This window comes from Hirundo rustica, chromosome 25, assembly GCF_015227805.2.
Source record: "Hirundo rustica isolate bHirRus1 chromosome 25, bHirRus1.pri.v3, whole genome shotgun sequence".
Taxonomy (NCBI): domain Eukaryota; kingdom Metazoa; phylum Chordata; class Aves; order Passeriformes; family Hirundinidae; genus Hirundo; species Hirundo rustica.
Window position 1 is genome coordinate 1,323,214 of NC_053474.1, and position 16,364 is coordinate 1,339,577.

Genomic DNA, 16,364 nt, shown 5'->3' on the forward strand with positions numbered 1-16,364 from the left:
GGTGTCCGTGTGTCCATGCTCGCTGCTCTCCAGGCAGGCATTCCTGCGTGGGCACCACCCCGTGCTCCCGGGCTGGCTGTGGGTCTGTGTGGGGCTGCAGGATGCGCTGCCCGCCCGTGCCGCGACATTCCAAGGAGTAGCTGTTGCCGCAGCCTCCAGCCAGGATATCCGTGGTCCCTCTTGGCAGCCTTCCCTGCAGTGCTGCAACGCTCTTTACTCATGTTTATCAGTCGGGGAGCCATTCATTCCCTAACATCTGAAACTATTTTCCACGGAGCCTTTACATTTACTAGCAGCTGCCGTGACTTCCTCTGCTCTTGCCTGCTCTGGCCTCCCTGGCACAGTGGCTGGGCTCCCGTGGGTGCTGCTCTGGTGGCAGGAGGGGCACAGCCCGTGGGGTGTAGGACCATGGCGCTGGCGTGTGCACATTCCTGGTTGCTTCCAAGGCTCCTGCTCTGGTGGCTGATGGAGTTCCAGCACCATTTTTGTTGCTGTTGCTGCCCTGTGACCTGGGCTGGGCTCTGGTGCTGTGCTGGGCCTTGTGGGGTGAGTGAGCAGCTCCAGCCCAGAGTTCCCAGCTGAGCCTGTCCTGCAGCAGCAGCAGCAGCACAAGCCGGGCTTTCTGCAGCGCCGTTTCCAGGGATTAACCGCAAAAGGTTTCTGTACAAAGGGCCCCCGGGCTCCTCTTTCAGTCAGCCTCCAGAGCCTCACGTTTTTAGCCAAAAAAGGAAATGGCCCAGCTGCACGTAGCACTGGAACATCTGGATTTTATCCCTGTCATGAATGGGTCATGGCTGTACATGGCCCAGCGCCTGATTTACAGGAGGGGGAGGGTGATGTCATGCACAAACATCCCCCGAGACTCTGGAGTGTGGGTCTGAAACGGTCATGGAAACTTCATTAAGCACAAGGAGCAGCGTGAGGGGGATCAGGCCAGGGCTGTTGCGCTGGTGAGGTGGGAGCGGGGAAGCTGCTGAGGACACGGGGCAGCGCTGCAGGGCTACAAAGAGACCCTGGCACGGACCAGACCTGCCCAAGCTGTGCTCCCCTGCACCGCTGGGGATCAGGGGCAGCGTTTGCAGCCCCGACAGGCAGAGACAGCTCCAGGCCACTGCCTGGGGCATCCTGTGCAGGGCCGGGAGCTGGACTTTGATGATCCTCATGGGTCCTTCCAGTTCGGGATGTTCTGTGACTCTGCATTTCAGCTCCCAGCCCCTGACAGGCTGCCCTGAAATGAAGCGGCGTCTCTTTGGCCATCCTTCTCCCAGCTCTTCCCGTGCACGCTGCCATTTGTGGGGTGAGGAGGAGGATGGTCATGCAAGGGCTGGTTGTTCCACCTCGATCCTCCTGATGCCAGCAGCCCAAATTAAGGAGGCCACGTGGCTGGATGGGACACTGCTGGATCTCAACTCCTTCCCTTTCCAGAGACGAAGTTTCACACAAAAAGAAGAACACTAAGTTCAGAATCTTATCTCTGTTTTTATTTTTAGACAGGCACTCATGAAGAAAAGTGATGTGCTTTGGGGCAGCCTATTGTGCAAGGGAGTAATTAAAGACAATATTCTTACCTGCAGCATCATCCTCTCCTCAGTGAAGGATCATCTTTTCCATTAATTAAGACAATTTTTTTCCTTGCTTTTGGCTTAGAGTAATTTATCACGCACGGCAGAAAAATACGAATAATTTATTCACGTACAGCGAGTTAAAATGTAATTACAGCTTTGCATTTGGCGGCGCGGGGTCAAGGCAGGGCTACGATCCGTCCTTGGATTTAGGGTGGATCTGAAGGAGGCAGATGAAACCCGGGTGGAACGTGGCGGCCGGGTGCGAGGAGCGGCACCGGCATCGTGTCGCTGACAGCGAACTCTGAGCTTCCAGGCCCCGGGAGCTGCGGGCCCGGCTCGGTACCGCCTGACGCTGCTGCGCCGGCCCCGGCACCAAAGCCGAACCGGCACCTCGGGCCACGCAGTGCCACCGGGCACCGCGATCGGACACCGAGCTCGGACACGGGGCTTGGACACCGAGCTCGGACACAGCCCCGAGATCGGACACTGAGCTCGGACAATGAGCTTGGACACTGAGCTTGGACACCGAGCTCGGACACAGCCCCGAGATCGGACACTGAGCTCGGACACGGGGCTTGGACACTGAGCTCGGCACTGAGCTCGGACACAGCCCCGAGATCGGACACTGAGCTCAGACACGGGGCTTGGACACTGAGCTTGGACACCAAGCTTGGACACAGCCCCGAGATCGGACACTGAGCTCGGACACCAAGCTTGGACACTGAGCTCGGCACTGAGCTCGGACACAGCCCCGAGATCGGACACTGAGCTCGGACACCGAGCTCCGACACAGCCCCGAGATCGGACACTGAGCTCGGACACGGGGCTTGGACACTGAGCTCGGACACAGCCCCGAGATCGGACACTGAGCTCGGACACGGGGCTTGGACACCGAGCTCGGACACGGGGCTTGGACACCGAGCTTGGACACAGCCCCGAGATCGGACACCGAGCTCGGACACGGGGCTTGGACACCGAGCTCGGACACAGCCCCGAGATCGGACACTGAGCTCGGACACGGGGCTTGGACACTGAGCTCGGCACTGAGCTCGGACACAGCCCCGAGATCGGACACTGAGCTCCGACACGGGGCTTGGACACTGAGCTTGGACACCGAGCTCGGACACAGCCCCGAGATCGGACACTGAGCTCGGACACGGGGCTTGGACACTGAGCTCGGACACAGCCCCGAGATCGGACACCGAGCTCGGACACAGCACTGAGCTCGGACACTGAGCTCGGACACCAAGCTTGGACACAGCCCCGAGCTCGGACACAGCACTGAGCTCGGCACTGAGCTCGGACACAGCCCCGAGATCGGACGCTGAGCTCGGACACGGGGCTTGGACACTGAGCTTGGACACCAAGCTCGGACACAGCCCCGAGATCGGACACCGAGCTCGGACACCGAGCTTGGACACAGCCCCGAGATCGGACACCGAGCTCGGACACCGAGCTCGGACACAGCCCCGAGATCGGGCACTGAGCTTGGACACTGAGCTCAGACACTGAGCCCGGACACGGCCCCTCGCTCGGACACTGCTTTCAGACACCGAGCTCGGACGCGACTCCCGGACGCGGCCGGCCGCAGCCGCCTCCTGCCGGCCGCCCCGCGGCCCCGCAGCGCCCCGGAACCGGATCCTCCCCGCAGCCCCGGCCGGGCCTCAGCGCGGCCTTCCGGCGGTAGCGGGAACCGTGCGCGGGATGGAGACGATCCTGGAGCAGCAGCGGCGCTACCATGAGGAGCGGGAGCGGCTCATGGACGTGATGGTGAAGGAGATGCTCACCAAGAAATCCACGGTGCGCCCGGGCTCTTGCGGGGCTGTGTGTGGGGGGGAGGCCGCGTCCCGGGGCCGCGCTCACCGCCTCGGTTCTCCCCGCAGCTCCGCGACCAGATCAACTCGGACCATCGCACCCGGGCCATGCAGGACGTGAGTGCTCCGGGGCCGGGGCGGGAGCGGGGCCGGGGGCGGGCCGGGCTCCCCGGAGCCAGCGGGCCCGTGTCGGTAACGGGCTCTGCGGCGCTCGGGCCTCTCCTTTGTTCCGCAGAGGTATATGGAAGTGAGCGGCAACCTGCGGGACCTGTACGACGACAAGGACGGGTGAGTGTGCCCGGGGCCCTCTCGTGCCTGAGCGCGTCCCGTGGTTTTCAGTCATTGTAAATGTCTAAAGGATAACGCTGAATGGAGACGGGGCGGCGGAATGCAGGGCAGGACCCGAGCGCGCACGGGAGGCGTCCGTGTTGGACGGACACGCTTTGTTACGTGATGTCTTGGGGAGGCCCTGGCTGCTGCGGGGGTTTGTCAGGGGCTGCAGCGTGTGCTGGGGGATGCGGGCCCGAGCCCCGTGGGCTGGGAGGTTCCCCACGACTCGGAGGTTTGCAGTCAGACACTGCAGCATAGACCTGGACTAAGGCTGTGTCAGTGTCACACGTGTTTTCCCTTCCCTTCCCTTCCCTTCCCTTCCCTTCCCTTCCCTTCCCTTCCCTTCCCTTCCCTTCCCTTCCCTTCCCTTCCTTTCCCTGTTGCTGTCCATGAACTCACAGCCTGCGTAAGGAAGAACTCAGCGCCATTTCCGGGCCAAATGAATTTGCGGAGTTTTACAACAGACTGAAGCAAATTAAGGAGTTTCACCGGAAGCACCCAAACGAGGTGAGTAGTTACGTGCTCCGTAGGACAGGTGAGATGTGCTCTGCTGGATCTCATCCCTACAGCAAACAGAGCCTTTGTTTCCCCAGTTATGTTGCCTTCACACACAAGTACTAAGAACACTCAGCACAGCTGCTCAGGGTCAGGCAGAGTGCGAGGGAGCAGTGCAGGACACTCACCCTGTTCCCTGCTACAACGGGGATGTTCAGCTGAGCTGGCATCAGGTCTCACCTTTCTCGTGTTGGCTAAAGCCACACTTTTGCCTTTGTGCAGAAAGAAAGGTGGCAAAGCTTTGAGTCTCTTTTCCGTTTGCGGTTGCATTATTTGCCGCCTTGCGTGATTTTATATTAGTTTTATTGGTTATTCTGGGGCAGGAGCTGAAGTAAATCACTGTGTGGCTTGTATCTGCCCATGCAGATCTGTGTTCCCATGTCAGTGGAGTTTGAGGAGCTGCTGAAGGCCAGAGACAACCCGAGTGAAGAAGCTCAGAGTAAGTTTGTCGTTTGCTCGAGCTCTGGCGTTATTTAATACGTTGTTTGATCTGGTTTGCATGTTTCAAGGCCTCACCTCCCTTTTACTTAATGAACTCAAAAAATTCTCCTGTTGTCTAAATGCTTCTGAACTGCAGTCCCTGGGATGTTCCCCAGTGAGGCTGCTGTCCTGAGGAATGTTCTGCACCTTCCTTAAGCATAAATGACTTCACAGCTAACCCTTTTCCTGTTCAAAAGCAGCTGTATAATGAGTAGGGAATATTAAGCTCATAATAAAACTTTTCATGATCTTTCTTACAGATCTGGTGGAGTTCACAGATGAGGAAGGGTACGGACGATACTTGGATTTGCATGATTGTTACCTCAAGTACATTAACCTGAAATCATCAGAGGTGAGTGGCTGCTGTCTGTGGGCATCTCCAGGCCCTGCACGGGCTGGGGCTTCTCTTTTCTGGGAGCTGGATGTTAATTTGGCCGTGTATGAACTCTGACTCAGACTTTCTGTTCTTAGAAACTGGATTACATCACTTACTTATCCACATTTGACCAACTCTTCGATATTCCCAAGGAGAGAAAAAATGCTGAATATAAGAGGTGAGCCTGTTTGCCTGCCTGCTTCCCTTATGGCACGTGGTGAGGAGGAATTTTCTTCTGAAGTGTTCAGCTGCAGAGATTATAATTAATAGCCAAACTTAACTCTCATAAATTGGGTCCATGAGCTCAGTCATGAGTCTGAGCCCCCACTCAAACTTGCAGTGCAGCAGAGATGTGGAGAACCACATTCAGCTCAGAGGAGGAGCTTTAATGAACCCTTGGAACTGCTGTGTCAAGAAAATCCTGTGTGGAAAAGTGGCCTGACCTTGGTCACATCGCTCTGCAGCCCTGGGGGTAGTGGCTGTACAAAAGTGTGGTTGGAGGGTGATAGTGACCGACCTGTGCCCGTGATTCCCCTGCCAGGTACCTGGAGATGCTCCTCGAGTACCTGCAGGATTACACAGATCGAGTGAAGCCGTTACTGGACCAGAATGAACTTTTTGGGAAAATTCAGACGGAGTTTGAGAAGAAGTGGGAGAACGGCACATTCCCGGGCTGGCCGGTGAGCCTGGGGGATGTTCCTGGGTTTGGGGGGGCTTGTGTGGGTCATTTGTGTAAAGGCATGGCTGGGGGTGACTGACAGTGAGGGCTGCAGCTCTGTGTCACCACGGTGATGCTGACCTGAATTTAAAACCCAGCATTGTTTCAGGTTGGCTTTATTTTGCATCTTTACTACTGCACCGTTTTCAGTTTAGTAAGAGAAATTTTCCCTGTGAAATGAATTGTTTTTCTTGAGGTAAAAATGGCCAGAAGTGTTGTAGTATATTGTGCAGCTCTTGCATGTGTTTTTTCTGGCAGAAAGAGACCAGCAGTGCCCTCACCCATGCTGGTGCCCACCTGGACCTCTCGGCCTTCTCCTCCTGGGAGGTAAGTTTCCAGTGCTCTGTGTTTACATTTTGAGCCAGGTGGACATGCAGTCATTTGGGGTTTTTTTGGTGTAATTTTAGTGCTGTGTTTTCATCCCTGGCTCTCTGCTTTCTGGGTAAACCTTTGATGGTGCTGATGATGTAATTTCTGCCGTTGGGGGATGTAACCTGAAAGACCTGGTTGGATTTGTCACAATCCTCATGGTCCTGGGAGGAGGGGTACATTGTTGACAGTCCTTTCTTGAATACTGTTCATCGGGGTGTTTTCCTCATTAATTAGCTAAAGTGGGCTTTATCCATACTGTGTGTGTTGAACAGCTTGTCTCTTAGAGTGGTTTGTTTAATTGAACAGGAATTGGCCTCCCTGGGACTGGACAGGTTAAAATCAGCTTTGCTGGCTCTGGGGCTGAAGTGTGGCGGGTAAGACGCAGTCTTGGTCGAGTTCCTTTCAGTTCCTTTCAGTTCCTGTATCTCATTTCTTTCTGGGATACTTCTGATGTTATCCCTGTTGTGCTAGAATTAATGATGTTTGAAAGATAAAATGTTAAGAGCCGAGCAGTGGGATCTACTGCTCTGAGCTGGTCCTGTACAGGAGTCTCTGGTCCAGTAGACTTTGACTTGAGGAATGAAGACAAAGATAAAAGGAATCTCATGGTTTCCTAACATCTACATTTAGAATTTTATTGCATGAATTCAGATAGTTCTCAGGGAATGTAAAACTGCAGTCTGGACTAATCCCCTCCCTGTTTCTCTGCAGGACTTTGGAGGAGCGAGCTCAGAGGCTTTTCAGCACTAAAGGCAAATCCCTGGAAGCACTTGATCCTTCTTTGTTTGCTAAGAATCCAAAGACAAAAGGAAGCAAAAGGTGAGTTCTTAGAGGTCATTCTGCAGCTGGCAATGTTCTCTCCTCTTGGATGAGGAGTGTTCTGTGGTCACCACTCTTGTCTAGTTAGGACAGAGATTCTGGAGTATTAGAAGCTTTTCAAGTATTAGAAGTATTTTCATGTTGGACCAAACAGTGCTGAACCAAAAGGAAGGTATCAGAGCTGAACTTGTGGGTTTAATGAAAATATCTCATCTGTTTCAGAGACACTGAAAGAAATAAAGATCTTGCATTCCTGGAAGCACAGATTTATGAATATGTGGAAGTTCTTGGGGTAAGGATTTTACTTTGTTTTTGAGCTTTTTATTTCAGAGCTGTCAAGTAGTGACTGGAATGTCCTCATCTTTTCGTGGCGCTTTCATAGACAGCTTCACATCAGTGTGCTGCACCACATCTGTTTTATGCATAAGTCACACAGTACTGCAAACCTTTACTTGCTCTGCCTCGCTCCTTGCCCTCAGTTTTGGGGGATTGTTTTCAGGAGGGTGGCTGCTGCTGTAGTAACACTGGAAGTGCTAAAAGGTGATACAAGGTTTTGTTCTTTGCAAGTTGGGGTACTAAAAACTGAAATTATTTGGCTGAGTGAGGTGGGAGTTCTCTGCTTCACACTGGTCTTCTGGTTCCTCCCTCTGTACCCTGAAGAAGTTTTTTGCTACAGGAGTTTGCCCTGACGTTTTGCTCTGGTGGTGTGTGGAACAACCCCTCCTTTTCTCTCACTCCAGGAGCAAAGGCACCTCACCCACGAGAACGTGCAGCGTAAGCAGGCACGGACAGGGGAGGAGAGAGAGGAGGAGGAGGAAGAGCAGATCAGCGAGAGCGAGAGTGAAGATGAAGAAAATGAAATAATTTATAACCCTAAAAATTTGCCTCTTGGTTGGGATGGGAAGGTAAGTGAGACTATCAGGCCTGGAGAAGTGGGAGAGGTCCCTGACTCCACGCTGCTTCTCTGTGAGTTTCTTTGCCGTGCCAGCTCATCCTCCTGTCTCCTTGCTTGCAGCCCATCCCGTACTGGTTGTACAAACTCCACGGTCTGAACATCAACTACAACTGTGAGATCTGCGGTAACTACACCTACCGAGGGCCCAAGGCGTTCCAGCGGCACTTTGCAGTAAGTGACATCCACTGCAGGAATTCCCAGGCAGCGCTTCTGCCACCTGGGTCTGAGCTTGTGCGGCAGGGCCATGCAAACAGAACCCAGAGATTGCGTTAGGCACCCAGAGATGTCTTTTGCTGGTGCTGTACCCTCCCTGCCCCTTTGAACAGCCATTCCAGTGCTCAGGTCTGATGGGTGCAGTGTGGCTGTTGGTGGCTGGGGTGGTGTTACCGTCTGCAGGACAAGAAAATGACGTTTTTATGGAGGGCTGGTGGATCTGTACCTTGATAGTATGCTTTGCAGGCTGTTCAGATTGTTCCCTCTCGTGCTGATCTCACCTCTTTCCCCAGGAGTGGAGACATGCCCATGGAATGCGGTGCCTGGGCATTCCCAACACTGCGCACTTTGCCAACGTCACACAGATTGAGGATGCAGTCTCGTGTGAGTAGTGATGGCAGAACAGGGAACGTGGTAAAGAACAACACCTGTTCTGAATGAGTGGATTTGGATCTTGATCTCATGTCCCATCCTGAGCAATCCATTTAAAGTCTTGTTTGCTGCAGTTCAGTGCCTTTCAGTGACCACACAGTGGAGTGATAACCTTGTAATGGATGTCAGATACATTCCTGGATTGCTGAAGAGATGTTGTTTTAAAAGGGAGGGGGAAAGCTTATGTGTATATTTCACTGGATTAAAAATCAGTGTCTTGGGGGAAGTGGCGTAGATCCTGTTTGACTTTGTGTTTGCAGTGTGGGCAAAGCTGAAACAGCAGAAGGCTTCAGAGAGGTGGCAGCCCGATACAGAGGTGAGCAGTGGGAGGCACTCGGTGTCTCCACTCCTGTGTCCGTGGGAACCCCTTGTTCTTGGGTGTGAGCAGTGTCCTGGCTTAAGCTGGTGCCTTTTCCTAAACTTCTGTTCCAAAGCCGTTTGTCAGCAGTGTGCAGGGCAAGAGTGGGAAGTAAAACCTGTGGTACAACCTGTAACGAGTCTGGCCCCGGCTGAGCTCTTCTCCCAGGACCTGCTGGCAGATCACTGCCTGCCCTCCTGCACAGAGGTTCTGGCAGGGTGCTCATGTCCAGTGCCTGCTCTTGGAGCTAACGTTTGAGTGCTGCCTCTCATCTGTTGGTTCTGTTCCAGGAGGAATATGAGGATTCCAGTGGGAACGTGGTGAATAAAAAAACCTACGAAGACCTGAAGCGCCAGGGGCTGCTGTAGCTGTCCCCAGGTGAAGGATCACACATCTGCAGAGAGAGTGGATCTGGCAGCAGCTCTGACTTCTTCATTGTCTGGATTTTGTATGTGCATGAAGACAGAATTCAAGAATACTTTATAGAGTCACTTTCTAGTAAGCCCCTTAGACTTGTGACATTGTTTTATATTAAAAAAATACCTTGAAAAATAAAGTCATTGTAATTTAGGAAGTGCTGAGAGACTTGTCTTCTTTCGTATGCTGGAAGGAAGAGCTTTGATTACAGTGTGTTTAAAATGCTTTTCTACACAGCTGTCAGAAACAATTCCTTCTCTCATTTCCACTCTGCTGGAAATATTTATGGTGAGGGTCGACTCTGAAGCACATGGACACTTGTGTGCTGACAGGTACCGAGCCTGTTTCTAGACCTTGTTGTGAACTTGAGGTTTTCTTTACAAAAGAGCTGACCTGGCATACAGAACTGTTTTTACCTTGGGTCTGTCTCCCTGGGGAGCTTTGGCTGTTGTTTTTTTCAGGGAATTACCAAATGAGCTTCAGGTTTGGCTCTGGGGGGATTTCTGTGGCGATTTCTGTGGCACTGCTGTTGGCTCGAATTGAGGTTTGTTGTTCGTGTGCAGATCTGTGGTGCAGGAGCGTGGAGGTGGGGACAGAGAGTGCGTTTAGAGGTGCTGTTGTGGCTTCAGGAGCATCCTTGGCCCCTGGTGTCACACTCAGAGGTGTCTGTGTGTACCCCATGGATTCGTGACACCTCCAGAGCTGCAGGTCCATTGTGCAGAGGCCGTTCACATCACGTGTGGCAGTGGCAGTTGTCCTCCCCAGTCCCCTGAGCGCCGTGGTGGCTCGTGGGCATGTCCAGCCTCACAAGCCCTTTCTCCCTCGCTGTACAGCACAGTTTGTGTCTCTGCAGCCGAGGAGGCACATGTGACACTTCCCCGGGGGTTGGCTGCCAGGGGTGGGGCTGGGCTGTGGGGCAGGTGCCACAGCAGCTGCTCAGAGGTGCTCCAGTGCTGGCAGGGACTGCAGCTGCTCTGGGGCTTCAGGAACGGGCAGACAGGTGAGTCAGTGCTGGGGGTTCTTCTTTCCCTGCCAGGGGGGAAGGTTGTTCTGGGATGAGGCCATGTCAGGCAGATGTTGGTTCCTTGCCTGGGCTGGCACTGGGCTCAGTGAGGATGCCCAGAGCTGTTCTGGGTGGTGGCTGGGCTGGTTTGCAGGGTGAGGTGCCAGCTGGCTCTGTCTTTTCTGTCACACTGAAGGAATAGCCTTGGAGGTCTCCGAATGAGCTTCAGCCCCTCCAGGTCCTGGGGGAATGGTGGCTCAGCCTAAAACAGAAAACAGGAGGGGAGTGTCACCATTCTCCTTGGGGATTTGGCTTTGGAGCCTGTTTGGAGTCACATCACCATTTCCTTAGCAAAACAGGTGAACATTTGGAATGCAAATAGAGGATGCGGAGCCAGGTCACATCTTCACTTGCAGCAGCAGCAGCGAACTGCTGCATGGTGGCACTTTTCACTGCGTCCCCCTGACTCCTGCAGGGCTGTGCTGCCTGTCAGCTCCAGGGAGGGTTGTTGCCACACCAACGGCACACACAGCTCCCCAGGGCTCCTGCTCCGGCAGCCTCGGTGGATTTGGGGAGCCTCTCCCGAGGGGGTGACTGCTTGTGCCGGGGCTGAGCACTGGAGGAAAAGCACAGAGCTGTACTGGGGCGTCCACCCTGCGCCTCGGGGGAGCAGCTCTGACCTTGCCTCCTTCTGCCAGGTCTGGGGGCAGCTGCTGGTGCGTGAGGATGGCTGGACACCGATGGCTCGTGGCCCCTGCTGGAGGTAACGGGGCCCTGGTGCAGCAGGGAGAGCGGCGTCTGTCTGTCTGTCCCTCACCCTCGGTCCATCTCTGCTCCAGGGGTTGGGGGCTGTGCCAGAGGCCTCCCTGGGGTGAGGGTTGGTCACCTGGAGCTTTGGGAAGGCGGAGGAGTATCCCTGCTCTGTTTGAAGGGTGGGTTGCCTGTGCTGTGGGTAAGGCAGACAGGCGTGGTGCTCTCAGACATTCCCACTCCATTCCAGGCTCGCTGCTCTGCATCTTGGCTCTGCAACTCTGTATTCAGGACTCTCTCGCCACAGCAGGTGAGTTCTGTGTCCCAAGGGGAAATTGGGAGGCCTGCGGGGAGTGGGGCAAAGGCAGTGTGGTGCACCAGGGGCTTTGTGTGTCCTCTCCAGGCTGTGCTCTGTAGGACAGAGCTGCAGGACGGGTCAGGAACCTCTCCTCATGGATTAGCCCCCCTAAAAGCCTGTTCTTCCCAGGCAATGTGCTGGAAGTGGGAGGGAGAGGCTGTTGTAACATCTGTCCATAGTGCTGCTGCGGTGGGCTGCTGGCTCTGTCCTGCTTCTCGGGCTGCCCAGTTGGTGGCTGCCAGTGGACCCTGCTGGGGACATCCTGTCACTGGCTGCCATCTCACCTCCCAGCCACAGCGTGACAGGGCCTTCCCACAGCTCCCTCTGGACTGTGCCACGGCTCAGGAAGGGACACGGGGCTCACGGAGCACGTTTTCCCTTGCTGTTCCCTTCACCAAGCAGGAGCTTTCTGTTTTTCAGGGCATGGCACAGCTGCCAATACCATGGTGATGGCCACCAAGAATGTATCAGTGGCTACCAAGAACACCCCAGCAGCCACCAAAAATGCCTTGGTAGGGGCAGTGACCACCAAGAACACTTCAGTGGCCACCCAGAATGCCAAAGTGGTGGCAGTCACCAAGACTGCCATGGTGGTGGCCACCACCAAGAATACCGCAGTGGTGGCCACTGCCAACACCTCGGCTGCCACCAAGAACGCATTGGCAGCCACCAAGAGCACCTCAGTAGTGGCCATGGCCACCAAGAACGCATTGGCAGCCACCAAGAGCACCTCAGTAGTGGCCATGGCCACCAAGAACGCATTGGCAGCCACCAAGAGCACCTCAGTAGTGGCCATGGCCACCAAGAACACCTCGGCAGCCACCAAGAACACCTCAGTGGTGGCCATGGCCACCAAGAACACCTCGGTAGCCACCAAGAGAACCTCAGTGGTGGCCGTGGCCACCAAGAACACCTTGACAGCCACCAAGAATGCCTCAGTGGTGGCCATGGCCACCAAGAATGCATTGGCAGCCACCAAGAGCACCTCAGCGGTGGCCATGGCCACCAAGAACAGCTCAGCAGCCACCAAGAATGCCTCAGTGGTGGTGGTGACTACCAAGGAGGCCTCAGCGGCCACCAAGAACACCTCAATGGTGGCTGCCACTAACAATGCCTCTCTGGTGGCCACCGACACCTCTGTGAAGGGAGCAGAAGAGACCATGGTAAGGCAAGGAACGGCAGGAGGGGTATTGCTGGGCCATTGCAGCCCTATGGACGCTGTCACTTTTCCCGCTGCTCGGTCCCAAGGCCCAGCGGTGCCACGGGAGCATCTCCTGTGGCGGAAGGGGGCACAGTGGGCGGCCGGGGGGGGTGGCACAGTGAGGCTGTGGCTGGGGACAGCCCCGCAGGGCTTGCGAGGAGGCTTTGCTGCAAGGTGACGCCCTGGTGTCTCTCCAGCAAACCTGCCAGAGCTTCCAGTGCTCCGGAGAGAGGTGTTACCAGGACGAAGCCCACGCCAACGGAACAGCCACCTGCCACAATGAGACCTACTGTGAGGTATGGAGCTGCAAGGGGGCTGCAACAGGGAAGGCCTTTGCCTTTGTTTACCCCAGGAATCCACAGCGCTCTGTTTCTGCGTCCATCTCCCATCCCTCTCTGACGCTCTCAGTTATTTTTGCTCTTTTGTGACGGCATCCCTTCACGCTCATTTCATCCTTCGCCTCTGCCCGTTGCAGCTCTATCGTTTCTCCAGCACCAACTACACGGCCAGGTGCAGCAGCGGGTGCAGCGCGGAGCCGTGCAGCGCCAACGGCAGCGTGAGCGGGCAGCGGTGCGCCCTGGAGTGCTGCGCCGGCCCTCTGTGCCTGCGGCTCAACGCCAGCGCCTACGGTATCACCCCGGCAGAGGTGGGAGAAGGGTGGGCACAGGCGTGGAGGGGCTGTGGCTGCACCGCCGCCGTTTTTTGGCTCTGTCCTCGGAGCCGGGTGAGGGACGGGGTGGCTCTGGCAGCTCCGGCCACAACGTGAGCAGCGCCGGTGAATCTGGCCCTGCGTGGCTGCGGGCTGCGTGTGCAGCCTCACGGGGCTCCTCGTGTGTCTGCAGGTGACCTGCCGCCCACCACCAGCGTGCCACTGACCAGCACCAGCACCAGCACCACCCCTCGGCCTCCCCCCCAAAACGTAGGTACCACGGGAGCAGGGGCTGCTGCATCCACGGGTTCTGGGGTGTGCGGCTGAGCTCCCACCTGAGCAGGGCACAGGAAAAGGTCCCTCCTCCACTTGCTCTGTGGGGTAAAAGGCAGACTCTGGAAAGGCAACACATCCTGAACTGGAAGTGAGGAGTCCGTCGGGAGCCCTGTCCATCAGGCCGCTCCCCACACCAGCGCTGGCATCAGCTCAGGCAGTGAGCTGACCACGATGAGCCTTCCTGCGGCTGCGGGGTGCAGGACGCGCTGGGCTACGCAGCCCTTCCCTGAGCCTGGTGGAGGGGAAGGTGCTGATTTTTGCAGAGACCTCTTAAGAGGAAGGAAAAAGAGGCTTGAAACTTGCTTGCTCTGCTGGTCTTTCAGTAGTTCCTTGCAGTTTCAGAATGCTTCTTTATCTCTGGATCTAAAATGCCTGAGACCACAAATACCAGCAGAACAGAGGGGGTGGAGACGAGCCCTCGGGAGTGAAGGGCTGTCTGAAATGCAGTTTTTTGTCCTGCGAATCTGACGGACAGCTGGTGTCTCCCCGGTCCTTTTTTTCACAGGGCAAAGTGTGCGCAGCATTTTCCTGTCACGGCAACGAGTGTTTCAAAGGCAGGAAGACCATCACTAAATGCATTTTGGGGCAGGATTTCTGTGAGGTATGGCCTGGGGCTGCAGAGCATCCTGTTCCTGTAACGCTGATACTAAAGGCTCGGCACGACCCCCAGGCTAACGTCTCTCTCCTTGCAGATGAGGAAGACGGGCTCGAATTACGTGGCAGGATGCAGCAGTGCCTGCAAGGCTGCCAAACCAGTCTGTGCCGGTGGGATGAAGGCTGCCTGCTACCAGGAGTGCTGCCCAGCCACCCCAAAAGCCAGCTGTCTGAAACTGGACGGCAAAGTCCACGTCAATAGCGCTGGGCAGGTGACGCTGGCCCCGCTCTTGAAGGTCCTGGCATGTGGGGTGGTCCTTCTCCTGAGTTACGGGGTCTCCACTTCCCTCTGGGGTTAGGCAGCACTCAGGCAGCTCCGCAGCCTCTCCTGCAGGGTCAGTAGGATCCCGCTGCTCTCTGACTTCAGCCACGGTTGCCAGCAAACCCCCTCTGTCCTGTCCCTGTCCCATCTGCTCACCCTTGGGAGTCACTTTGCTTGCCCTGCACAGGTCCCTGCTGTTTATCCTAAACCCCACCTTAAACTGCACTCTGAATCCTGCACCATCCCAGGATGGCTGAGTCCTGGCATTTCAGTGAGTGTTGAGTACTTGAAAACAAGATTCCCCCTTTTCCCAGAGGAAAAGCACTTGCTCTGTACACTTAGAACGCTGCATTGAGGGATTCTACCCTACGCTGCCCAAATCCTGGAGATCTGAGAGACCTGCAAGCTAGTTGTGGATGCTGGGAGTGGTGCAGTGTGTGCTTCTGTGCTGCTGGAACGGGGAACCTCAGGAGCTGGACCAAGAGGGTATTAGACCTCCTTAAAACCCAGAAAATTCTGCACTGACTGAGGCACAGGGGCTGCTCTCATCAGTGACCTGCCTGTGGCAGTCTCCCTGCACCCCCTCTGACCTGTTAGTTCCAAAGTGCTCTGGCAGTGAAACGCTTCTTGCCCGTGTACATAAAATAATAACTTCACATTTCATCTCCCAGGTTTAGGCGGGGAAGTGGGATTAATCTAAAAGCATCTCACGTTTTAGATGATTCTGTTGCACATCTGTGGTTCTCTACTGCTAAAGGCAGAGCGCAGAGGTGAGCACACAGAGCACAGGTGGAGCTGGCCAGGCAGAGTTACCTGGAGCCAGTGCACTCCAGCACACGTGCACGATGCTGCTCCCTGCCACCACTTGTCCTTTGCTGCCACGGGTTCCTTAGAGAAAAGACTGCAAAATATTAAAATCTTTGTGTCAGCCTCCTTTTGGCGCCGGTGTTTCGAGTGTGGCTGAGCACAGGGTGACCTGTGGGAGGGCAGCAGAGCTGGGCTGGGTGGGTTTGAGCCCTCGGAGCCTCACGGATTTTCCCAGCAGGAGGATTCTGCGCTGCTGGCCCTCACGCAGCACTGCCAGCCCTAACGGGGTGGATGTGGGGCTGCATGAAAAACACGTCATTCTACCACAGCCGGCCCTTCCCACGCCGCAGCGCCTGTTCTGGGACAGCCAAACCGCAGCTCAACGTTTGGGGTGTGTGTTTACTTTATTTCAGGCCACTGTCAGTGCATTCATGTCAAGGGTTCTTCTATCTCCAAGACACAGCCCAGCACCACAATTCTTGTAAAGTTTTGTGCTTTGAGCAGCGTTTTCAGCCTGTTCCCCTGGCCGCTGGTGAGCAGAGAGGGGAAGTGCTGCAGAGCTGCCACTGGCCGAGACCACTCAGGTTTTCCCTTTGAGACGTCTTTCGACCTCCATCTCCCGCATCTGTGGGAGGAGCTGATTTTAGCCCAAACTCCGTCTCTACAGCGCGAAAGGCTCTGGTGATATTTTACAGCACCTACTCCCGCACTCCGCATTAAGTGATTTGAAGAAAAACCCAGCTGCCGTGGGGGGGTCGTCTTGAAATTCAACAAAAAAAAAAAAAAAAAATTCAAGGGGCTACTGAAAATAAGAGCATCTCGGGCTGTGGAAGGAGGATGTGGAAATCACCCTTTCCCATGTCTGCCGGCCCGAGCGGTTCCCCTTCTCAGTCTCCCTTTCCTTCCGGGAGGGGCCAAGCGGAGGCGCGGGCTTCGTGCC

At 55.5% G+C, this 16,364-nt stretch overlaps 1 protein-coding gene across 1 annotated transcript; it reads left to right on the top strand.

Annotated features, from left to right (window-relative positions):
- Positions 1-3,218: 3,218 nt before the first annotated feature.
- SF3A3 (splicing factor 3a subunit 3) lies at positions 3,219-9,561 on the top strand. The gene is made up of 17 exons (XM_040086405.1): positions 3,219-3,365; positions 3,449-3,496; positions 3,615-3,667; positions 4,111-4,216; positions 4,631-4,703; positions 5,005-5,096; positions 5,216-5,298; positions 5,662-5,800; positions 6,097-6,165; positions 6,517-6,584; positions 6,922-7,029; positions 7,252-7,321; positions 7,770-7,934; positions 8,045-8,155; positions 8,491-8,581; positions 8,890-8,945; positions 9,278-9,561. Exons 1-17 carry the CDS (start codon positions 3,270-3,272, stop codon positions 9,353-9,355), a joined length of 1,506 nt encoding a protein of 501 aa, XP_039942339.1. The 5' UTR covers positions 3,219-3,269; the 3' UTR covers positions 9,356-9,561.
- Positions 9,562-16,364: the final 6,803 nt, after the last annotated feature.

Excerpts from the sequence above, each read along its gene's own strand:
- SF3A3 (XM_040086405.1), top strand. The coding sequence starts at position 3,270 with ATGGAGACGATCCTGGAGCAGCAGCGGCGCTACCATGAGGAGCGGGAG. Across the intron at positions 4,704-5,004 it reads CCCGAGTGAAGAAGCTCAGA|ATCTGGTGGAGTTCACAGAT; the intron begins GTAAGTTTGTCG and ends TCTTTCTTACAG. Across the intron at positions 5,097-5,215 it reads TTAACCTGAAATCATCAGAG|AAACTGGATTACATCACTTA; the intron begins GTGAGTGGCTGC and ends TTCTGTTCTTAG.